Source organism: Homarus americanus, unplaced genomic scaffold (genome assembly GCF_018991925.1).
Source record: "Homarus americanus isolate GMGI-L3 unplaced genomic scaffold, GMGI_Hamer_2.0 scaffold32063, whole genome shotgun sequence".
NCBI lineage: Eukaryota > Metazoa > Arthropoda > Malacostraca > Decapoda > Nephropidae > Homarus > Homarus americanus.
The window spans coordinates 526,668-552,443 of NW_024753223.1; the positions used below are offsets into that span (position 1 = coordinate 526,668).

The following is a 25,776-nucleotide window of genomic DNA, read 5'->3' on the forward strand; positions in this document are numbered from 1 at the left end:
GGTGATTTTTTAATAGTGTCTGTAAATATGAGGCAACGATACGAGTGTTAGGGCCGACAGCTGTATGGGATTGTTGTTATGGCGAGTATGGTGCCGTATTGATGGTGACTGGTGGTGAAATGTTTTTTTTTGGGGTGGTGGTGTGTGAGGTCTGGTGATATGTTTGTTACGTACTCTCTCTCTCTCTCTCTCTCTCTCTCTCTCTCTCTCTCTCTCTCTCTCTCTCTCTCTCTTCTCGTTCTCTGAGTGATGTTCTGCCGGAGTCACATACAACCTCTGAACGGTCAAGGCGGGAAAAAAAATGTTGAATGAGGTGTTTTGATGATACAACCTCATACCAAAATTGATTAGCATCCATAAGCGATTGATTTAATTATCGTAACTCCTCAAGGGGTGACTGACTGATACAGGCACACGGACGGGTATCGTGTATTTCCAAGTGGCCATCCCCGGTATAGGCGGAGGATAGCTAAGATATGTGTACTGGTGTCCGTCCGTCCGTCTATCTATCTGTCTGTCCTTCCTTCCTTCCTTCCTTCCTTCCTTCCTTCCTTCCTTCCTTTTAATCGTTTATATGACGACGTTTGGTACGTGGTAGTTGATATGCGGCGAAGTTACTGTAGTTAAGTGTTGATGATGTACCATGCGTGTGAAGGAAACAGGACAGGAGATAGTGGAGGTTATTAGGCGGTGTGTGGAGACCATGGAGGTTATCAGGCGGTGTGTGGAGGCCATGGAGGTTATCAGGCGGTGTGTGGAGGCCTTGCTATCAGCGGTGTATGAGGTTATCAGGCGGTGTATGGAGGTTATCAGGCGGTGTATGAGGTTATCAGGCGGTGTGGAGGCCATGGAGGCGTTATCAGGCGGTGTGTGGAGGCCATGGAGGCGAGGCGGTGTGAGGAGACCATGGAGGTTATCAGGCGGTGTGTGGAGACCATGGAGGTTATCAGGCGGTGTGTAGAGGCCATGGAGGTTATCAGGCGGTGTGTGGAGGCCATGGTGGTTATCAGGCGGTGTGTGGAGGCCATGGAGGTTATCAGGCGGCGTATAGAGGCCATGGAGGTTGCCAGACAGTAAGTGGTGGAGTATGAGGCCATATATACATAATTAAAGTGTTAGTAGGAGTTGCATAAGATTCATGCTCCCACCAGTAGCCTCTTATTTACTCCTGGTGGCACGGGAGTTAATTGACCTGCCTGTAGCACTGTGCAAGATGGTGTTGTTACCCCGCCACATGAGTCATCTGGCTGCATGGTCTGGCTACATGGTGTGGTTGCATGGTCTGGCTTAACCTCGTACACGTGTTCGCCACCACAGCTGCCTCACCACAAGCACTGGCACCTTATTTTTTTGTTTTGTGCTCAATTTTGCGAGTTATTATTTTGCCTGCAGTAGTGGGGTATTTTCTGTCCTGTCTCTTCAAACATCTTCTCCACCAATAACAACTCTTCAAACATCATCTCCACCAATAACAACTCTTCAAACATCATCTCCACCAATAACAACTCTTCAAACATCCTCTCCACCAATAACAACTCTTCAAACATCATCTCCACCAATAACAACTCTTCAAACATCCCTCCACCAATAACAACTCAAACAACCTTCAAACATCCTCCAAACATCATGAACAATCCCTTCAAACACCTCCAACAATATCTTCCACCACAGTCTCTTCAAACATCCCTCCCACTCAATAACTCTTCAAACATCCTTCCACCACAGTCAACTCTTCAAACATCATCACCATTAACAACTTCTTCAAACATCCTCCCAATTCAATAACAACTCTTCAAACATCCTCTCCACCAATAACAACTCTTCAAACACCATCTCCACCAATAACAACTCTTCAAACATCCTCTTCCACCAATAACAACTCTTCAAACATCATCTCCACCAATAACAACTCTTCAAACATCATCTCCACCAATAACAACTCTTCAAACATCCTCTCCACCAATAACAACTCTTCAAACATCATCTCCACCAATAACAACTCTTCAAACATCATCTCAACTCTTCAAACATCCTCTCCACCAATAACAACTCTTCAAACATCATCTCCACCAATAACAACTCTTCAAACATCATCTCCACCAATAACAACTCTTCAAACATCATCTCCACCAATAACAACTCTTCAAACATCATCTCCACCAATAACAACTCTTCAAACATCATCTCCACCAATAACAACTCTTCAAACATCATCTCCACCAATAACAACTCTTCAAACATCATCTCCACCAATAACAACTCTTCAAACATCATCTCCACCAATAACAACTCTTCAAACATCATCTCCACCAATAACAACTCTTCAAACATCATCTCCACCAATAACAACTCTTCAAACATCATCTCCACCAATAACAACTCTTCAAACATCATCTCCACCAATAACAACTCTTCAAACATCATCTCCACCAATAACAACTCTTCAAACATCATCTCCACCAATAACAACTCTTCAAACATCATCTCCACCAATAACAACTCTTCAAACATCATCTCCACCAATAACAACTCTTCAAACATCCTCTCCACCAATAACAACTCTTCAAACATCATCCTTGCTTCTCTATTTCAGATGTTACTTGTACCTCCCGCAGTGTGTCAGGTGAAGTCATACTGATTACTTACTTCCAGTGTGACCAGTGTGGTGGGGGGGGGGGCGGATGTGAGTAGCCAGTGTGAGGAGTGGCCACTGTGAGGTGTGGGTAGTGTGGCCAGTATGAGGGTGGCCAGTGTGAGGATTGGCCACTGTGAGGTGTGAAGAGTGTGGCCAGTGTGAGGAGTGGCCACTGTGAGGTGTGGGTAGTGTGGCCAGTGCGAGATGTGAGGAATGTGGCCACTGTGAGGCGTGAGGGCGGGGGGCAGCAGGTAGAGTGGACACATAGGGCGGGGTCTCCTCTTGTGTAATCCAATTTACCCCACACCACAGGTTAACGCCAGGTGTGGTAGTGTTAAACTGCTGCTAACACACACACACACACTCACACACTCTCTCTCTCTCTCTCTCTCTCTCTCTCTCTCTCTCATTTATCCAGACGCGGATTAAGAGATTTGTGATTGTGTTGGTCACTCCTCGTGGATTAAGTTATAAATCTCCTTGTTGATGATGAGTGGCACTGGTGTGTGGACCCTGGGAGGAGAGATCGTTATGGGGATGTTGCTTCTGGTGGTGGTTGTGATGTTGGTGGTGGTTGTGATGTTGGTGGTAGGTACAAGTGAGTGTGTGTGTGTGTGTGTGTGTGTGTGTGTGTGTGTGTGTGTGTGTGTGTGTCAAGCAAAGAGAGAGAGAGACTTGACATCCTGGCTGGTATTTACCCTGAGGGGCGGCGAGTGGAGCATTCATTACTCATAGCGTCCATCGGGTTTTTGTGTGTCTCTGTGGAGTTGCTGTTGGATGGAGCTGACCAAGAGCTGTCACGCCTTCCATAGTATGAATATTTTAACTGCTGCTCAAATAAGTGGAAGATTTCGATGCATTTTCTCCGTCAGGCGATCGTGGTTGGGTGGATATGATCGTGGTTGTGGGGAGGGGTGGTGGTGGGTGGTGATGGTGGTAGAGGGTATAGTGGTAGTGGGGAGGGTTATATTTCACTCAATTGTGCCGTAGTAGTTGGCGATGCGAGACTGCTTTGAGCAACGAAGAGAGAGAGAGAGAGAGAGAGAGAGAGAGAGAGAGAGAGAGAGAGAGAGAGAGAGAGAGAGAGAGAGATATATTAGGGTCAGAACTTCTTGTAAACACACTCATGATACTCCCAGATGTTTGTTAGTTTATTAATGTTATTTTATTTTATTTTATTTTATTTTATTCTTTTCTATTCTATTAGTGCTAAGTAGATTTGCTCTCACGCACATCAGCAACAGGAACAGATTCAGATGTTAAGTGTATGCGCAGTAATTGTTCGGTCGTCATTGTAATTATAAAGATCTTGTTCGTGACATTATTATGGGGGAGGAGGAGGAGGAGGGTAGTTCCTTAATTACGTGAGGATGATGACTTAACCACCCTTGAGTATGATGTCATATCCCTTAAAGAACCAGTTCATCATATTCAAAGGGTCAAGACATCATACTCAAGGGTTTATTAAGGCATTCTACTCAAGGGGTGAATTCATTATACTTAAAGGGACATGCTAATCAAGTCATCATATTCAAAGGGTCAAGACATCATACTCAAGGGTTTATTAAGGCATTCTACTGAAGGGGTGAATTCATTATACTCAAGGGGTGAATTCATTATACTCAAGGGGTGAATTCATTGTACTCAAGGGGTGAATTCATTATACTCAAGGGGTTAATTCATTGTACTCAAGGGGTTAATTCATTATACTCAAGGGGTGAATTCATTATACTCAAGGGGTGAATTCATTATACTCAAGGGGTGAAATATCCTAATCAATGGGCATTTCTATTTTTCTCAGGGGATTGGTAACGTACTTAAGTGTGACAGAAGCGTACCCAAGACACTTTCAACTTGTCTCTGACGCACTTAGGTCAGGTTAGGTCAGGTCAGGTCAGATCAGGTCAGGTCAGGTCAGGTTAGGTTAGGTTAGGTTAGGTTAGGTTAGGTTTGGTTTGGTTAGGTTAGGTTTGGTTAGGTTAGGTTTGGTTAGGTTAGGTTAGGTTAGGTTAGGTGAGCAGGAATACGTCGACACAGTGGTCGTTAGTTGGAGCTGGGGTGTGTGGTGGTGTGAGAGGGGGGAGGGGGTGTTGATTGTGAGTCAGCTGTGGTAGTGTGGTGTTGTACAGCCTGTCTGGCCGAGCTCAGCCGATCTCTCTCTCTCTCTCTCTCTCTTTCTCTCTTTCTCTCTTTCTCTTTCTCTCTCTCTCTCTCTCTCTCTCTCTCTCTCTCTCTCTCTCTCTCTCTCTCTCTCTCTCTCTCTCTCTCTTGTCTTTGCTCCTCCGCCATCTGTCTTGGTAAATAGTTTCAGCTTTAGGTTTCCTTACTCTCGCGTGTGTATGTGGGTTACATACATACATCCATACATACATACATACATACATACATACATACATACATACATACGTACGTACATACATACATACAGTACATGTAGAAAGTATCTCAGAATGTGTTGATCCTATTATGAAGCGTGACAGAGGGATTGAATTGTGACCCAAGATGAATTGTAATATGTTGGAGAAACTAGGATGAAGGGCGGGGTGACAGGTCTAATTTATGCACTGCTCTGACCGGGATTACTGCTCTGCTGAACGGATTTATTCTTATTACATTACGATTTTCCCTTTAAGTGGTAAGAGTTTTTAAATTTTAATAGTTATTGAGAAGCTATTTTATGCCCGACTCGAGGAGAATTATACCTTCCCAGAGAGCACTGCAGTCGGAAATATAGTGGTAGAAGAACAGCGAATTGATTGTATAGAGACGAACTGGTTGAATCTCATGTGGGTGATTGACGTATTCTTGATAATGGCTTTTGAGTTGCTGTTGAATCATGGTTGAAAAAAAGTGATATATATCCCATTGTTTTATCCCGATGATCTTTATATTAAATCCAGGTTATATAATGTTGTGGAGATGATCTATTTTCCTTTAAATCATTAATGAAGAATATACAAGACGTTCATAACCTGTCTCTTTGATGGAGTGGTTATATTAAATGTCATGTTGTATTATTATGATGTTGCTTATGTGATGTTTTCTTCTGTATTTCAGGTATGTGTCCGTAGGTCTTTAAACCAGCTGAGGTGAGGAAGATTTTTTTGATTTTATTGTTTGATGGAGATAACTCATGTATTCTCCTGTACATCGTCCCCCCCTCGTCCCTCCCACACCCTCCACTGACCTCCCACACCCTCCACTGACCTCCCACACCCTCCACTGACCTCCCACAAACCCTCCACTGGCCTCCCACAACCCCACTGACCGACCCACAACCCCTACTGACCTCCCACAACCTCCACTGACCTCCCACACCCTCCACTGACCTCCCACAACCCCACTGACCTCCCCCCCCCACCCTCCCACAACCTCCACTGACACTTCCCTGACCTCCCACCCCTCCCCACCTCCACTGACCTCCCACACCTCCACTGACCTCCCACACCTCCACTGACCTCCCACCCCTCCCACTGACCTGTAACGCCCTCCACTGACCTGTAACGCCCTCCACTGACCTCCCACGCCTTCCACTGACCTCCCACACCTCCACTGACCTCCCACACCCTCCACTGACCTCCACACCCTCCACTGACCCTAACGCCTCCACTGACCTCCCACACCCTCCACTGACCTGTAACGTACCTGACACTGACCTCCCCACACCCTCCACTGACCTCCCACCCTCCACTGACCTCCCACCCCTCCACTGACCTCCCACCCTCCACTGACCCTCCCACACCACTGACCTCTAACGCCCTCCACTGACCTCCCACCCTCCACTGACCTCCCACACCTCCACTGACCTTTCACAGCCCCACTGACCCCCACAACCCTCACTGACCTCCCACACCCTCCACTGACCTCTCACACCCCCCACTGACCTCCCACACCCCCACTTACCTCCCACCTCCACTGACCTCCACACTCTCCACTGACCTCCCACACCTCCACAGACCTCCCACCCCTCCACTGCCTCCCACACCCTCCACTGACCTCTAACGCCCTCCACTGACCTCTACGCCCTCCACTGACCTCCCGCCCCTCCCTCACTTTCTTCCCGTCCTCCTCTCCTCCCTCCCTCACTCCTTTCTTCCCGTCCTCCCTCACTTTCTCCGTCCCTCGTCCCTCCCTCACTTTCTTCCCGTCCCGTCCTCCCTCACTTCTCTTCCCGTCCCTCCCTCACTTTCTTCCCGCCCTTCCTCCTCTCACTTTCTCCCGTCCCTCCTCCTCCCCTCCCTCCCTCCTTCCCTCCCTCCTCTTTCTTCCTGTCTCCTCCTCACTCTTCCTTCCTCCTTCCTCCTCCTTCTCCCTCCTCCCTCTTCTGCTCCTCACCTTCCTTCCTTCTCTCTTGCCCTCTCCTCCTCTTCCTCTCTCTCTCTCTCTCTCTCTCTCTCTCTCTCTCTCTCTCTCAGTGGTAAAAGGCTCGGTGATCAATATCTTTCTTGGATGCTTGTTGGGAAAATCAATATATATATATGTGTGTGTGTGTGTGTGTGTGTGTGTGTGTCCATTGGTTTATGATAATGGTGTAATGGTCAAGTACTGCTGTATACATGGTGAGCTTGATGTGTAATTGGTGATTGGGAGTGTTTGTACCTGAGGAGTAATTTATTGTTATGTCTTGTTCATATATTCATATATATACCGGGCATGATTAAGTGTATGTTCAGTATGATGTATTGTTGTATGTTCAGATAAGTAGTGTGTGTGTGGGTGGGTGGGGGTTGGGGTTAAGAGGGTGTAGGGTGTGGGTTAGTGGGTGGGGTGATAAAAATTCCATCTCGTTACTGAGGGTGGAAAGTTAGATAACGGAGCCACGTCCTCTTTCAACTCCATCGGGTCCTTAGTGGATTTTTTTTTTTTTGAAAGACTAGTGGAGTAATTATCATCAGGTTTGGTAGGAATGTTGAACAGGGATGTAGTAATGTTGAGGCGCAGTGTTTTGACCTGTGGTGGAAGGAATGTGTAGTGGTGGGAGGAATGTGTATAGTGGGAGGAAATGTGGTGGGAGGAATGTGTAGTGGTGGGAGGAATGTGTAGTGGTGGAAGGAATGTGTAGTGGTGGAAGGAATGGTGGGAGGAATGTAGTGGTGGGAGGAATGTGTAGTGGGAGGAATGTAAGGAATGTGTAGTGGTGGGAGGAATGTGTAGTGGTGGAGAAGGAATGTGTAGTGGTGGGAGGAAGTGGTGAGGAATGTGTAGGGAGGGAGGTGTGTAGTGGTGGGAGGAGGAATGTGTAGTGGTGGGAGGAATGTGTAGTGGTGGAAGGAATGTGTAGTGGTGGGAGGAATGTGTAGTGGTGGGAGGAATGTGTAGTGGTGGAAGGAATGTGTAGTGGTGGGAGGAATGTACGAGGTGGGGTCCGATGGATGTCTAAATGAACACTGTGACTCCTGTTGTCTGATTGGTTACACACAAAGTTAATCTCAATTAATTTCCTCAATTCAGCTTTGCTTCCTTTCAGAGACATGATTTAAACAAAACTGTAATTAATGCACATCTTTTGTATTTCTTGTTACTGAGAAAGGTGTTAAAGGTAATGGAAATAGAAGCATTTAGAGGAAGGTGACTAGGTGGTGAAGATGGTGGTGATAGGTGATGACCATTAGGTGAAGATGGTGGTGTTTGGTGATGACCCATTAGGTGAAGATGGTGGTGTTAGGTGATGACCATTAGGTGAAGATGGTGGTGTTAGGTGGTGACCCATTAGGTGAAGATGGTGGTGATAGGTAATGACCATTAGGTGAAGATGGTGGTGATAGGTGATGACCATTAGGTGAAGATGGTGGTGTTTGGTGATGACCATTAGGTGAAGATGGTGGTGTTAGGTGGTGAGTAGTAGGTGAAGATGGTGGTGTTTGGTGATGACCCATTAGGTGAAGATGGTGGTGTTAGGTGGTGAGTAGTAGGTGAAGATGGTGGTGTTAGGTGATGACCCATTAGGTGAAGATGGTGGTGTTAGGTGGTGAGTAGTAGGTGAAGATGGTGGTGTTAGGTGATGACCCTATTAGGGTGAAGATGGTGGTGTTAGGTGATGACCATTAGGGTGAAGATGGTGGTGATAGGGTGGTGAATTATTAGGTGAAGATGGTGGTGTTTGATGATGACTATTAGGGGTGAAGATGGTGGTGTTAGGTGGTGAGTAGTAGGTGAAGATGGTGGTGTTTGATGATGACCATTAGGTGAAGATGGTGGTGTTAGGTGGTGAGTAGTAGGTGAAGATGGTGGTGTTAGGTGATGACCATTAGTGAAGATGGTGGTGTTAGGTGGTGAGTAGTAGGTGAAGATGGTGGTGGTGTTAGGTGATGACCCATTAGGTGAAGATGGTGGTGGATAGGTGATGACATCTATTAGTAGATGGTGAAGATGGTGGTGATAGGTGATGACCATTAGGTGAAGATGGTGGTGTAGGTGATGACCCATTAGGTGAAGATGGTGGTGTTAGGTGATGACCATTAGGTGAAGATGGTGGTGTTAGGTGGTGACTATTAGGTGAAGATGGTGGTGATAGGTAATGACCATTAGGTGAAGATGGTGGTGTAGGTGATGACCATTAGGTGAAGATGGTGGTGTTTGGTGATGACCATTAGGTGAAGATGGTGGTGTTAGGTGATGACCATTAGGTGAAGATGGTGGTGTTTGGTGATGACCATTAGGTGAAGATGGTGGTGTTAGGTGGTGAGTAGTAGGTGAAGATGGTGGTGTTAGGTGGTGACCATTAGGTGAAGATGGTGGTGTTAGGTGGTGAGTAGTAGGTGAAGATGGTGGTGTTTGGTGATGACCATTAGGTTAAGATGGTGGTGATAGGTGACAGCTATGGGGAGGTAGATGTAGGTGGTGTAAGGGAACATCCACTAACTGAGGTAAGGTAAGGGCGCCAGACACTACAGCAGCAAACATAATACAGTAATATACGTCATTGGTGTCCAGGTACACACTACTGACGACCTGTTGAGGACGCTGACCTCACCTCACCTCAAGGATCAGGTTTTTTTACGTATGAAGTATTAACAATGCTCAATAAATAAATATATATATATATATATATAAAATCATTACTCCTATTTCAGCTTATTGAGGTTGGGTTCGGTGCAGTATTTTCTCGATGAGGTAACTGGATTTAGTCCTGTTTTCTGTGTTTAGTGAACCTGGTATTTTTAGCAGCAGAACCTTCACAGTTGCTGGGACGTAAGAGTATGGTGCAGCTCCTAAGAAGAGTTTCTAATGTGAACTTTTGTTTAATTTTCGCTGATGTTGATGACATGATTAGTTGTGTTAGTGCGACAGGGTGGGTGTGAGAGGCGGGCTGACGCCACCCACCGCTGGTGTGAGGGAAAGGCGCCAACTGACAAAATCTTTATGTTCTTGAGATTTGAGGAGATAAAGCAAGTGTGTTAGAGTTCCCATGCTGGTCACGGCACTTGTGTACCCTTCAGCTGATAGCATATTCCCTTGTAAGATTTGTAATAGGAGTTACCATATAGGGACTTGCCGCTCTCCAAATATGTGTGTGGTGGCGAGCCGAGCCACGCTCACCCCACACCTGACAACAGTTACCTCCTGTTCCTGGTGGAAGAGATGGACATCCACAGGTGTGCAAGGTGAACCCCCAGCTGAAAGGTGGTGACTTGGTCTCTTGAAACATTTACAACTCTTTCTTTTTCCCCGTGGCGGAAATGTACACCAGTAGTTGTTTTGGGTGTGTGAAGATGATGCCTCCAACAGGAAGGACAGGTTTATTTAATCATATTTAATCGTTCTGGGTGGCAAGGAGTGTGTGTGTGTGTGTGTGTAAGGTGATCCCTCCAGCAGGAAGGTGATGACCTGGTCACCATGGTAACTATGCCTCTGGCGGGTTAGCTGCTGCAACGTCCGTGGCGTGACCTAGCATCACCATGGCTGATGACAATAATAATAAGGGGGGGGGTGGAGGAGGTGTCACTCCTGCTTCAAGAGGTAAACATCTGCCACAACGCTAAGAGGTTCACCACAGTGAAAACTGTGTTGTGATCTTATACTAAAATCCCTTTGTCACTGTAAATACGGTGTAAATACTGTAAATACGCGGACTTCTACATAGAATCAACACCTCAACCCGCCAGGAAATATATATGGATCCTCGTGTTTCGAAGCCGGATTTGGTAAAACGTTACTCTGACCACCTACGTGATACAGGTAGTCCCCATTAGAGGTTCACGGCGCCATAAGCTTTTAGTATCCTGGTGGTCCAGAGGTAGCATTCCCCGGTCACAGTCATGGACTCGTGGGCCATGGGTTTGAATCCTGGCGGGTTGAGGTGTATATATATATATATATATATATATATATATATATATATATATATATATATATATATATATATATATATATATATATATAAATATATATATATATATATTTATATTTCATGTAGATCCACAATGAAAATGTGGATAAGATAAATCTTGATAAAATCACACGGGAAAAAGGGGAAACAACGGAGCACCTTAGCTTTCGTCTTTATTCAAGACATCTTCAGAGGCAACTGACAAGGTGCTGGAGGGGAGACGGCTGTGTTAGTGGGCCCCCGTCGGTAATGGTCAGGTGTGATCCTCTCATCAGTGTCTACCATCCACCACCTTCTCCCCTCATCTCTCTGTGCTCTCTTCTTATCTACAGTTTTCTCATTATATCTATAATAATTCCTCTCATTATATCCTGTGTACTTCGCTCACATCTTATGTTATTTTATAATATTTTTTAACATATTTACTGTCCTCTGTTTCCTTACTGATTACTACTTCTCTCCTTATGTTTCTCTCCTGCCCTGACTGTGCTACAAGGCTGGAGGTGGCGGGTGTTTGCCTATAGCTTGGGTGTCATACTGTCTCGTCAGGTGTCCTCCCTGTTATTTATAGTGGAGGTAGAGTGACTCGGAATCATTCATGTGAGTAAGTCGGGAGAAATATAATTTAGATGCTATCGAGTACAGGATGGTTTCCAGTGAGTCACCTGTGATGGTATTGATGTGTGTGTGTGTGTGTGTGTGTGCGTGTGCGTGCGCGCTCATCAGGTGGCACTAAAGATACTCCAAGAAGCTCGGGTCTTATATGAAACCAGATTAGATTATTTAGTTATTTATCTTTAGGTTACAACCATATATTTTTTTTTTGGGGGGGGGGCAGGTTTGTTGTGTTTAAACAGGAGTCTTACGCCCGTATTATTAAACATCTTCCCTTGAAGAGGGTCGTCGTGTTTCAACCCGAGTTTTAAACTAAATGAGTCCTGAGGGACACCGCAGTACAGTACTTAACGGGGTGGTGAGGCGGTAAGATTAACTAGTTCCAATATTATAAATTAATTTTATTGGAATTAGTTAATCAGATGAACAACGATGCCATAGAGAAATCCGACTGCGAGAGAGATTTAGGAGTAATGATAAGTAGGAACCTTAAGCCAAGTAAACAATGTGTTTTTGCTCGTAACAAGGCTAATAAAGTACTTGGGTTCATACAAAGGAGTGTTAGTTACAAGACTAGCGAGGTCATCCTAAAACTGTATCTTGCGCTTGTGAGACCTCACCTGGATTACACAGTTCAGTTCTGGTCACCGTATAACGGGATGGATATAGAATCCTTGGAAAGAATTCAGAGGAGAATGACAAGACTAATCCCGGGCATTAGGAACCTTGAGTATAGAGACAGGTTAAAGCATCTTAATTTGCACTCCCTCGAGAGACGTAGAGCGAGGGGCGACCTGATAGAGGTGTATAAATGGAAGTCAGGGCTCAACAAAGGAGACATTACAAAGGTACTCAAACTATCCAACCAGGAGCGAACTCGTAACAATGGTTTTAAATTAGACAAATTTAGATTTAGGCGCGAAATAGGTAAACACTGGTTTGGAACAGAGTAGTGGATGAATGGAACAAGTTACTAAATATCATCATTAACTCGAATACGCTGATTAGCTTCAAACATAGGTTGGATGCTTATATGAGCAATAGGGGTTGGGTGTAAACGGGACTGCCCAGTATGGGTCAATAGGCCCGCTGCAGTTTCCTCCATTCTTATGTTACCGCCTCACCCCGTTAAGTACAGTACTGCGGTGTCCCTCAGGACTCATTTAGTTTAAAACTCGGGTTGAAACACGACGACCCTCTTCAATGGAAGGTGTTTTTTAATAATTCGGGCGTTAACCCCTTCACTACAGGATCGGAACAGAGGATTTGATTCAACTCAGAGAAGATCCTGTACACATGGGGTTTAGCAGACTATCTTCACTGATGGCTTGGTGCATCTTGACCTAATTCTTGAAGGATCTTGTGTGTTGGAGATTGAAGGATGTATAGTAATTAATGGTTATGACATTGACAGGTGACGTGTGAGTGGTTAGGTTATATATTTGAGGGACTCGATCACTGTCGAGTCTGTTGTGATTTGTTGTTTTAAATATCGTTTTGTGTTTTAACTTTATCGTCTTGTATTGTTTTTTATTATTATTTTATTGTGCTGTGAAATTTTATTGATTTTATATAATTATCCGTTTATGCGTACACCTTGTCTCGCGTCTTTACCTTCATGATTTATTACGAAGGTTTTGCCCAAGGGGGTTTTGTCCTGAGCCCATGGACTCAACACCACTATGGTCTTGTGTCTCCTCAAATTTTACACAGCGTTATCAGGTTAAGGTGTGACCGCCCTGACCACCTCTACTATATAAGCTAACATGGTAAGGGACAGCATCAAAATAAGTTCATGTGCATTGATTATATACTTACATACAGGTGTAATTAATGAGGGGTGAATTTAGACGTTGTTCTGAATACACCTTTGTTATTGTTGTTCCTGTGAGCTTTTATTCGCCCCTGGAGGTGTTTTAGTCTAGCTGTTCACTACGAGAATTATGCAGGCATCTCCAGGTCCCGGAAGACTGTATTAAATTCACGTCACTCCACCCGAGGAAGCCACGTTACCTTACCTTATACAAGAAAACATCCTGGGAGTCTTTCAGGTGATTTTATTACAGCTATGACTCTCTCTCGTGTGTGTGTGTGTGTGTGTGTGTGTGTGTGTGTGTGTGGTCACCTTAACCCGTAGAACCACAGCTCGTTATAACTAGGTGGTCCTCGGCTCGGCTGCGGTTATCGGATTTGTCACAATGTGTAAAGATTATTGGGAGGAAAAATCGAACGTTGAATCGCTTTTATGTTGAAATTATGACAGCAGTTCGTTTAGTGGAATCCTATAATAATCGATAGTTAGATATATACAAATAAAAATAGATAGATAAATAGAGAGATAGATGGAGAAATATATTAGTGGAGATAGATGGATAAATATTCAGTGGTAATCGCTACACAAGTGCGCATTGTTCCAGCAAGTATGTAGACAATGGAGGAGGAATACAAGCTTGTCCCTCCGTCAGTGTCCATCAACACAGCCATGTTCTCTCCTTAACTTCACTACCAGTTAAGATTTTATAGGGTAATATTTTTGGTTTATATCATCATTTTAGGTTTTGTCCTGCACTGTGCATAGTTAATATTGAAACAAAGTGAACATTAACAACACTATAGATGTGGTTCAGCAAAGATAAGAACCTGAGCTCTCTTAGTGGCACCTGATATATACTGTACATTTATCTCAAGGAATTATTATATATCATTTGGTAGCTGGTTCGATCCAAGGGTATTCCCAGTCCACTCAGCTGTCGATGGGTATCTCATTTTATAGGCCATCGGGTACAGTGTAGGCCATGTTGCCACCTTGTGTAAGGCTTAGTAAACTGCGCTGTATCCATACTGCCCCTAACAGGAAGTCATGTCTATGGGACGGACTCCTTATTTTACCTTCAGTTTACCTCACCTCACCAAACCTCTCGGGTAGACATGGCGCCTCTGGTACCACATAATGTCACACTCCTTGAATATGTCATTTCAGCTGAGTGAGAGAGCAGGAATGATGGAGAGGCTTTCTGCCGCCCTAAATATTTAAGTTATCTGTTGTAAGATAGTAAAGACCTGCGCTCGGTGCTTACGAAGTCAAATCGGGTTAGAAGTTGACACAATATTTTAGGAACGTGTTGGAGAATGTTTGTATATTGTGTTCTAAATATGAGTGTCATCCCAACTTTGATCTCCTCGACTATAACATAATAATTCACATTATAAACACACTATAATCGACGCATCACATTTGACCAAGTTCCAGCCCTTTGAACACGGTGAAGGTGATCACCTGTGTACCCTTGTTCAGTGTTGTTGAATGGTGTGTGTGTAATAATAATAATAATAATAATAATAATAATAATAATAATAATAAACGGTTTATTAATAGAGTTGCAGCCGGTGGCTGAAAATATACAAACTTACATGTGATTTAGACATAATGATATGCCTTCAATACATTTACAGGGCTGTACAGTACATAAATCAGGAGTTGTTTATTATTTTAACAATAGATGGGATGGTGCTGCTCTTATATCTATCGGTGCGGGCTCTTATGGGCTGAAGTTTGTTGTAGTGGCGGACTGCGCGAGGTGGGTGGGGGACTGCTGGTGGCAGAAGGTGGCGATGACGAGGATGGTGCAGTAGTCCATTGCCAAACTTTGCTAGTGCTTGGTGGTGGAGGTCACTGAGGGATGGCATTTCCAGGGTGGAGAGAGCGTTGGTGTAGCCGGAGTATTCTGCACCGAGCATGATTCTGCAGGCCCTTTTCTGTACCTTCTCTAGCCGACATTGTTGGGTAGAGTTGAGAGAAGACGACCAGGCTGGTGACGCATACGTTTATGTGTGTGTGTGTGTGAGTGAGATATTTGTTGTTTGAAATAGTGACAGCACAGCGTTATTATCACCTTAGCCAAATAGGTCTGGGGGGCATTAATCTCGGTGCTGCCCGGCCATTGGATGTGTGTCTCTCCGTATAGTACAGTACTGTAAGTAAAGTCACATGAGACGCTCTGTCACTAAGCGTCAGACAAAAGATGTTTATACGTAGTTGAAGAACCAGGTCAATTTTACTCGGGTAAGGAATAAGAGGAAGCAGCCAGGCCATTGGTGACAATAATTTGGAATGGTTTCCGGTGAGTCAGGCGTCGACAGTACTAGTAACTGGGTCCCGGGTTGAGTCTTGAGCCTAATAGAGTGTGCCGAGTGTTGTGTCGCGGTTGCTACGAGGAAATCAGTGGGGAGTGACGTAAAAGCAACACGGGTTGAAAACTTCATTACTCGAGCCAGTAACCGGAAGCTCCCACCTGTCCGCCCGCCTGTCAACACCATGCAATTTATACTCTCACCTCTCTGACTGACATCTCCGTCCATACCTGGCGACCTGCTTTATAATGTACACCTGTCCTCTCCCACGTGCCTCTCATGTTGTGTGCACATGACCCTCCCACATGCTTTTCATTAATGCCACCACACACACACACACACACACACACACACACCATGTACACCTCCCAATCACACACCTCTTACTCATCCGCCAGTCATCCCACCTTCCCCGTTGTTTACACACTACTGGTTACCACGACGTAGTCAGCACACGCGTGGTGTTGACCTCGGCCATCCTGTGAGGGGCGCTTGAGAATTTATACGTGTTGTCTGTGTGTACGACCTAGCGTTCGTTCCAAGTTGTGCACACGATAGCTAAGAATGCTGTTGATTGTAATTAAACTTGCTATTTGGATATATCACAATATTGTTTCGCTCGAATTCCATATTTAGAGTCTGTGTGTCTGTGTGTGTGTGTGTGTGTGTGTGTGTGTGTGTGTGTGTGTGTGTGTGTGTGTGTGTGTGTGTGTGTGTGTGTGTGTGTGTGTGTGTGTGTGTGTGTGTGTGTGTGTGTGTGTGTGTGTGTGTGTGTGTGTGTGTGTGTGTGTGTGTGTGTGTGTGTGTGTGTGTGTGTGTGTGTGTGTGTGTGTGTGTGTGTGTGTGTGTGTGTGTGTGTGTGTGTGTGTGTGTGTGTGTGTGTGTGTGTGTGTGTGTGTGTGTGTGTGTGTGTGTGTGTGTGTGTGTGTGTGTGTGTGTGTGTGTGTGTGTGTGTGTGTGTGTGTGTGTGTGTGTGTGTGTGTGTGTGTGTGTGTGTGTGTGTGTGTGTGTGTGTGTGTGTGTGTGTGTGTGTGTGTGTGTGTGTGTGTGTGTGTGTGTGTGTGTGTGTGTGTGTGTGTGTGTGTGTGTGTGTGTGTTCTTGAATGTTTACTTAAAGGTAGAAGCATATACAGTGCTTTCAGACGTGTCAATGTTATGATTGGTTTTCAGGTTTTTGTATGTGGGAAGATGAATGATGATGATAATGATGATGCTGATGATGATGATGATGATGATGATGATGATGATGATGATGATGGGTAGAGGGTTGTTGAAGATTATGAGTTTAACTTTTTTCAATGACGTAGTTTTTCTTTACTGTTTTCATAAATACCTTCACCCAGTTGTATTGTGTTGACTGGGAACATGATGCTGTGGTGTTAGTAGTGAGATGGTCACCTGTGGAGTGTGTTACTGCACGACCCTGCCCTCTGGTGCCCTGGCCCACACACTTGACCCACTGACAATTCCCCCGTCTGGCTCTCCCCACACTACATGTCTGGCCTTACTGTGTGTGTGTGTGTGTGTGTGTGTGTGTGTGTGTGTGTGTGTGTGTGTGTGTGTGTGTGTGTGTGTGTGTGTGTGTGTGTGTGTGTGTACTTCTCTGTGTAGCATGTTACAATAACGCGCCAGATCGTATCTATCATAGTGCCCCCAGAATGGAGTAACATCCCGTGGACTTGTCAAGAACCAGTCAGGTGTTGTAAGTAATTCTTGGGGCAGGTGGAATATTGCGCAGTTTTGGCTTCACCTGACCTGTGTTCCACTTGTGCCATATTCGAGCTTTGTCTCTCCCTATTAGCACTTTCCCGGCATTTTAGAGGTAGTATTCAGGTTGTGTATACTGTACATGGGAGCCAGCGTGGTTCTTCTGGGCTGTGGTTGGCTATTGCTTGAAATTTGCGATAGATTTCACCTTTGGGCGTTTAGCTGAAGCGTTCACCATCGGCGCCCACATTTCGAGTCATGTGTGTCAGAAATGAAATGGTTGGTGTGTTGACGCTTCCCTAGTCGCCATGAAGGACATGCATGGCTCGATGGTGACAATTTGGTTGCAAAACGCACTCTTGTGAAAGCTCAGGATGTTGGGATTTAGTGATAGTCTGTAGTAAAGGCTTGACTACGTGCGGTGTGGACTCGGAGAGCTAAATATAGTCGACTAAACTGAGCGTAGGAAGAGCAAGGTAATCACTTTGACGTCGGCCATTACTACAAAGAATTGCTCTTTTCTGTATCTAAGTTGCTTGAGGTACGCGTGTGAGCCCAGATAAGCCGCAGCCTGGTGAATGAACGAGCACACAGCCTTATCTGATATATTTCACCCAGCAGCTCGTTAATATGCAGATGCGAATATAAAACTTGTTCTGTTGATATGTAGCAGTGTGTAGTGACCATTCAAGTGGCTGCCTGGACCTTACTGCCTTCCACTACCTAGACTGTTATTGGAGTGGCACACACACACACACACACACACACACACACACACACACACACACACACACACACAAATATGGGTGTCACCTAAAATCCTCGACTAAAGCAAACATTAGTCAGTTATTTATGGTTATCGTGTAGAAATAAGGAAAAGCCATTCCATTTATATGACATTTAAAACATTACAGCGTTTGGTCAACTCAAGATCTTAGCAGACGTAAACATATATTGATCCTTCGCATGAGAGATACACCACGGTCAGTAGAAACCACACCTTAAACAAAAGGTGAAATTATGTGTTATATCCGTTGTCCCACCCCATACAGCCCTAGCCAGGCATCTTCCTTCTTACTCTTATATATTGTTCATACTTTTCGTCCCCGCACTAAAACACCTCCTCGCCCCCGTCCAAACACCATTCTACCCACTGCTGATACCCCTCCTCCCCGCCCTCAGTGCACAGTGGCTGCAAATCACTTCATCCTGACCTGGTTTCGCTCAGCTTGACCCTAACCCCCTAGTAATTACCGTACTGACTCTTGACGCTAACATGCACTAGATCAAATTCTTGGTGAACCTGAGAAGCATGGAAGACAGTAAGAGAGTTTGTGTCTTACCGAACTGCTTCACTCTAATGAACAAGAGGTTATGACCATTTTATTTTATTTTTTTTGCCACCAATTGGTAGATGGTCTTTTGCCTTTCTCTATATAGTTCACAGCAAACAGGCATGAAAAATTGCACTCATGCATGCATACACAATACACATGTACGCACACAGTGAGTGAGTGAGCTAGTCGTGTGTGTTACGCTTGACGGAGTTGCCAAAACTAGGACAATCATTACTTTTGTTGTGTAATTTTGACGAAGTTTTATACCAAAGATTCTCTACCTTAACCCCCCATCTGGATATATGTGACCGTGTCTAGTTAAGGTATAATCTTAATATAGTTCTGGTCATGACTGAAACAGGTGTAATCTTACGAATATCACTTCGAGGGAGTCATAGCACCAGGTCTAGTGGATACGGAACCTGATGTGTGAGAGGCAAGTGAGGGTAGATAAAGGATGTTAGGCATAGTTGTGGTGGAGGAGGTCAAGGGTGTCGGTGTGAGACTGAGGCAGGTGAAGGAGGAGAGGGCCCAGGAGAGGTCCTCCAAGCTACTGAGTGGACCTGACTCATAGGTCGCCACGAGGGGGACCAGGATACTCTGGACCCCTCATCGCCACACCATTCTATAGACCTTGCATACCATGACTCGACGTAACGCCACGCTCCGACACGACACAAGCCACGCTCCGACACAAGCCACGCTCCGACACGACACACGCCACACTCCGACACGACACACCATAGCTTATCCTACGCCAAGCAGTGTTATTATATGCCACACTACACAACACCCTATACTCAGCGCCGTGCCATGCTCCACACGTGCTTCAAAATTGATGGATTCAGGTGAGGGTCGAGGGATGTTAGGAAGTGTATGTGAACCTCGCCACTCAGGTGTAGACAGGAGGGAAGATGTGAAACTTGAGAACCCACGTTTGATTTCTGAGATAGATAGATAGATAGATAGATAGATAGATAGATGGATGGTTGGATTTTTATGATGGGGTGTTATTGATCACTCTTGACATACAAGGCTCCTGTTTGCTGACTCCCTCTATATCGCAAATCACCATCTTGGTTATTCGAAAATTATCCCTTAGTATCAAATGAACTGCCATCTTACTTAAAGAGACTAATATTAGAGCGCGAGTGCAGCATGTTCCCCATGACTTAGTGGTGACCTTTGACCTAAATGGCCTGAGAGATGAATACCCAGACCTGTGTATGTTGCTGTTAGGGGCTGTTGCTTGGTATATTTGCCCCTCCCCCCCCTCTACTGTACAGTGGTCAGGAATTCATAAACACACTATTATTTATATTACATTTTAAGGTTTATTTATATCATGTCTAATATATGTTGGTTGAATTTCAATGTAATAAGGGCCTATGCTCCCGATATTTGGTCCTTGTGGAACCTTTTACCATTATAAAAGCGGGAGCCATAAGCTTGATGGCTCTTAAGGCGCTGTGAGAATAAAGCCCTCTATGTGAGCCCTTTATTAGTCGGTACACAAGGAGGCAGTGTGACCAGACACCACAATCGATTGTTTGAGTCAACTTCTATTATGGCCAGACAACAATGCTTAAGTCAAGAAACCTAAAAAGCCGGTGTGGAAGTTTCGGATCGGAGTACAAGCGGCTAATTTTCAAAGTAATTATCCCAGAATTAGTGACGGTCTGTTGTTAACTGTCTGCAAGAGGAAGGCAAAAGGGTTGAATGAGTTACTCAACATGTGACTGCAGTTCCACAAGTCTCACTCTCCCTCGCCACAGGTATATTAAATTAGTCTAAAACTACCCCATAATTTATGTTAATTAGTAAGTTGGTTAATTTGTAGGATCATGAAGGGATGGTTATATATGACATGGACAGCGTGGCGCCAAGATTGATGTGCCTGTTTTTCGTGGTTCTAGTTCAGTGGCTATGTGCTTCTTGTACGAGTGTTTGTTTTGAACTTCCCTCCAACGGGTACACAAGATGTCACGTCATCTCCGCGGCGTGATCGTCAACAAATGCAAATATTCTACGTTTAACTTTTTCAAGGTGTTATGTCTTATTGACGTCGTACACAAGTTATATTATATTTTAAACGTAAAGTTAATCATCATCCATTGCAGGCGAGGTAGGCTATCTTCTCACACCATCAATAATGACATAATCTTAATGCGGTACAACAGATTCGGGCAAATATACTAGAGTTTATTTTATTATCTTCATTGTTGTTGTTTGTTTTCTTTATTTGTACAGTTTCCTTATTTAGGTATTATGTTATGTGTTTGTGTTAGTGTAGACGAAGACCGTGTGGAAGTTGGAGTGGATGGTTATAGTGACGTTACTGTAGGGTGGATGGTGCACTTTTGTGGTAGAAACTGTTTGATGGTGTGGTGAGGGTGGTGTGGTGATGGTGTTGTGGTGTGTGTGTTTTGTGGTGATGGTGTGTGTATGTTATGGTGGTGTGTAGTGTTTAGTGGTGATGGTGTAGATGGAGGCTGGAGTGGTACACAGGTTTGCTACTACACCTGTGTGATGGAACAAACTTGTAGGTAAGTTTGGAAGGTCTTCAAATAGAAATATATTTTTAAACGTATTTGCTGACATAAATATATAAGATTAAACGTTTTTCCTAGTTTTCAACCTTATAAACAGACGTACTGTACATTAAGCATGGACACAGAAGGAACATGAGCCTCGCCATCGAAGCCACTCAGGACATTTGTTACTTTGCCTTTTACTCTTTCTGAAAAAGTGCCAAAACATTTTCTCCAGATTTTTCCGCCAGTCTCCGTCATGGCAGCGTCGACTACTCTCTCAGTGTACTTGTTTCGTGCACCATTTCCTTTCTGGTCTCTCGTACACAGACACAAATGACTCGGTAAAAGATTGTGCCGCCCAAGGTTTATATACACCTTATACTGTATATAGACCTTGATACCGCCCTGAGCGCGGCAGCTACTGACAGGACGTGCTTGACCACCGTCATGTCCAGATTAAACTTCTCGGAAAGTTTAAGAAATTCGGTTTGGATCAATGATGTATAAGAAACTCTTACCCGAGATGCTGTTGTTACCAGCTCTAGATTCACCAGGGATTTTTTTTCCCCTTCATCCTTGTGTAAGGTGAAGCGCAGAAGCGTTTACAGCGCCCAACAGGGAAGCATGCTAAGTTCATGCTTGCCTTTATGTCTCATGAGTTAAGGGCGTAGAAGCCTGAAGAGTCAAGGGCGTAGAAGCCTGAAGAGTCAAGGGCGTAGAAGCCTGAAGAGTCAATGGTTTATGTCATCAAGTTATTGGAACCTCCAACAACTTGTCCCTGAACATGAATTCGCAACTTTAGATTTACACCAGGTACCTACTTTACTGCTAGGTGAACAGGGACCAAGGGGACTAGGAAGAGTGTCCAAACAGCTGCAATATATCTGTTGAGTAAATATGGTTGAATACGAAACTGTACAGAAACTCTTGCAAGCTGGAACACCATTGTATACGCTAATGTGGCGACCATCTTCACTCGGATCATCATCACTCATACAAATCGCTGATCACTTTTGTGTCACAAGTATTTGAAGAACAAATTAGTACAACTTTTTTCTCCATCGCTCCACCTACTGCACGGGAAGCACTTGTATTTTTAACTCGTTACTGATTGGTTGACTTGTGTGGAAAAAACAATTCTTCCTACAGCAGACAGGAAGTGGTCTCCCGTGGTTATGGTGAATTTGGTGGTGATTATGGTGAATTAGGTGGTGGTTATGGTGAACTAGGTGGTGGTTATGGTGAATTAGGTGGTGGTGATGGTGAATTAGATGGTGGTTATGGTGAATTAGGTGGTGGTTATGGTGAATTAGATGGTGGTTATGGTGAATTAGGTGGTGGTTATGGTGAATTAGATGGTGGTTATGGTGAATTAGGTGGCGGTTATGGTGAATTAGATGGTGGTTATGGTGAATTAGGTGGTGGTTATGGTGAATTAGGTGGTGATTATGGTGAATTAGATGGTGGTTATGGTGAATTAGATGGTGATTATGGTGAATTAGATGTTCTTAGGCATTAAGGAGTGAAGGAAAACACTGATCAACAAGAGCAGCATCACTGGGGTAAGATGATGATGCTAGCTGGCTGGGGTGTGGTCGAGTGAGGTACAAACCGCTCTACCTACCTACCTCCCTCCTTACTCCTCTAACTTTCAATTAGTTTTTCTAGTATCAGGGTGTTAGCTTGTCTTCAGTGCCTATATTTGGTGTGTGTGTGTGTGTGTGTGTGTGTGTGTGTGTGTGTGTGTGTGTGTGTGTGTGTGTGTGTGTGTGTGTGTGTGTGTGTGTGTGTGTGTGTGTGTGTGTGTGGCTCTCTCTCCTCGCATTATACACTGGTTATGAGGTAGATTTTGTTGCTTACACTAATGTCTAGATATTGTGTAAATGTGAAAAAGGTTAGGGTATTTTTACGTTTTTTTCGCTGTGTTGATAATGTATAGATTACGTCTTATAATCATAGAATGTAGCTACTTATGTATTAGGATATTTAATTTTAAGGTAATAAAATAGCGGCAAAGGTGTGGCTATTGAGGAAGGCTGGAGGCCACGTTAAATAAATCAATCAATCACAGAATGTAATTTGTGTTGTAGTGTCGTTGATTTGACCGTCCGTCCGTTAGTGTCTGTCTGTTAGTCCGTTTCGACAGTAATATTCTTTGGTGGTCGGTCGACTGTACGTGGTGCTTCAATATTCATATTTTCTGTGACCTAAATATTGTGCTGATTCATCCTTACACTAAATAGGGACTGGAGAGGTAGATAATGTTTTTTTTTTATTGTATAACTTAAGATTCTGTTATGTAGTTGTAGTTCCACATGTAATTTTAAGAGTCTTTATTATTATTTTTTTTTTTTTTAACTGGGTTCCGGCCGGTCGAGCCATTACTGCATGACGTCACAACCTTAACAGCTCATCTCAGTCGGTCGTCCAGGACTACTCTTCAGCTGGAGATGGATCATTTATAATTACACTATAATTATATAATATTTATATATTATTGTAATGTAGTTAGTACTAAGTCTCCTGTATATAGCGGTTAAGGAGTTTTTTTTGTGTGTATGTGGCAACTTGTAGTGTAATGGTCAGCATACTCGCCTCGCAAGCTAGTGGTCCCGGGTTCAATTCCTGGGCAGTATGAAACTATGGGCATTTTTTTTATGCCATTTGCCTCTGTCTACTCAGCAGTAATTGGGGACCTGGATGTTAATTTATTTGCGGATCGTGTTCCGGGGTAATGGTTAGCCAGTGCAGTTGGCGAGTTGTCCGGTCTTCTCGGACTATTCCTTGACACTGGTTCATACAACTCGTTAACTCAGGGTGTGGTTGTTGTGTTGGTGACAGCTTCTATTAAACAGATTCACGGGTAGGTGGCCCTTGGGCCGACCATCCTCATACACAAGGGGCAACCATTGTGTGTGTGCGTGCGTTATTGCACACACACACACACACACGCGCGCGCGTCTGGAAGAGGTAATGTGAAAGTTAGAGCCACTACTAAATTGGAAGCTATTTTACATATATTATTGACGATTTAGATCTAGGATGTGAGCATTATGTGACGTAGATGAAGATAGCATCATTCGCTCTTAAGTTGTGAGGACAAGAAAACCAGAGTATTACTGTGTTGGTCTCTGGGAGGGAGGATGTAGAGGCGCTCATGGGGGCCTCACCTGACACTTACTGGGAGGCAGAATTCTCTTATTCACACCTATTTTGGTCCTGTGTCGAGGGCGGTCAGTGCTGTATCAATTAATGTATCAGACACATCAATATTTTTATGTATCAAACACATCAATAATGTTGTTTTTGTTCACTTTATGTCTGTATTGTTCAGGCCAAAAAACAAAAATGTGTTTCTACATCAAAGTTGTGTGTATTTCCGCAGCGTAACCCGAGGACAGAAAGAGCTACAGTGTTCATATTTGGTCCATTTATTCACTATGGAAACCTTAAGGCTGTCCAGTTCTGTGGGTCAAAAGGTTAAAGTTCTAGCCTAGGGAAAGAGTGTGACCCTGCAGTCCAGTCCATTTGAAGAATTGATTATGCGGAAGTGACATTAGTGTTGTTGAATTAGTAATATAAATGTTTGTACGTATTTAATATTCATTCAGTCTTTTCATTAGCTGAGAAACGGCGGTGCAGATTCAAGTATATATAGACGTTTTCACTTGACAACAGTACATGAAGACGTATCCCCGATGAATGTACAGATTAATAATATAATGCCACATTATCTGGTACACACAAATATCAAAGACAGTTATTCACTTCACTTTACATCAAAATTATAACCCCAGTTGGCCGTGTATCGATGTACCGGCTCGGATAACATCAGCCCCCGAGACCCGACAGTACAGTTGGTGTTAAGATAATCTTCTAAGCTGCTCGGTCACCTTCGCAGCTTTCTTATGATAGGTGGTGTTGTTTGTCGCTGGTTATATATTAAGGTTCTCTGCTATAGTCAGGTTTATGATTTTAATAATTTTTGTTTAAATAATTGGTGTTTAGTTTTGGTAAATAACTGCTGTATGGGTGTCCGGTGCTGTGCTGCTTATAGGGTTTTGGTCTCTTTCTACTCAACTTGGCTTCCCATGTAATTATTCATGTGTATGTATCTGTAATATGTTTCGGCTTGGTTTCTCTGACGTGTCACGAAAAAATATCAGTAGAGCAGTGTTGTGTACAGTACCTGAGTGTTACACGACTGACCACATGGAGAACTAGATCTATATTGAGTGTGCTTTGAGTGCCATTATGTTCCCCGCAATTCCGAAAACCTAACTTAACCTATCCGAACCTGACCTAACCTAACCTAACCTTACCTAACCTAACCTAACCTAACCTAACCTAACCTAACTTAACCTATCCGAACCTGACCTAACATAACCTTACCTTACCTTGGGACCATTGAAACCTCGGTACATAGTCCGTATTGTGTTAGGTGTGAAATATTGGTTGGGTGAGAGGCGACTCCTTCCCTGGTGAAGC

General features: G+C 44.1%; 1 protein-coding gene across 1 annotated transcript; it reads left to right on the forward strand.

Moving 5' to 3' along the window:
* The first annotated feature begins 643 nt into the window (after positions 1-643).
* On the forward strand, positions 644-2,638 carry LOC121855317 (myb-like protein I). Its single transcript, XM_042350215.1, is given in 3 exon segments — positions 644-866; positions 1,726-2,210; positions 2,213-2,638. Coding segments are annotated over 3 exon segments (1,134 nt in total).
* Positions 2,639-25,776: the final 23,138 nt, after the last annotated feature.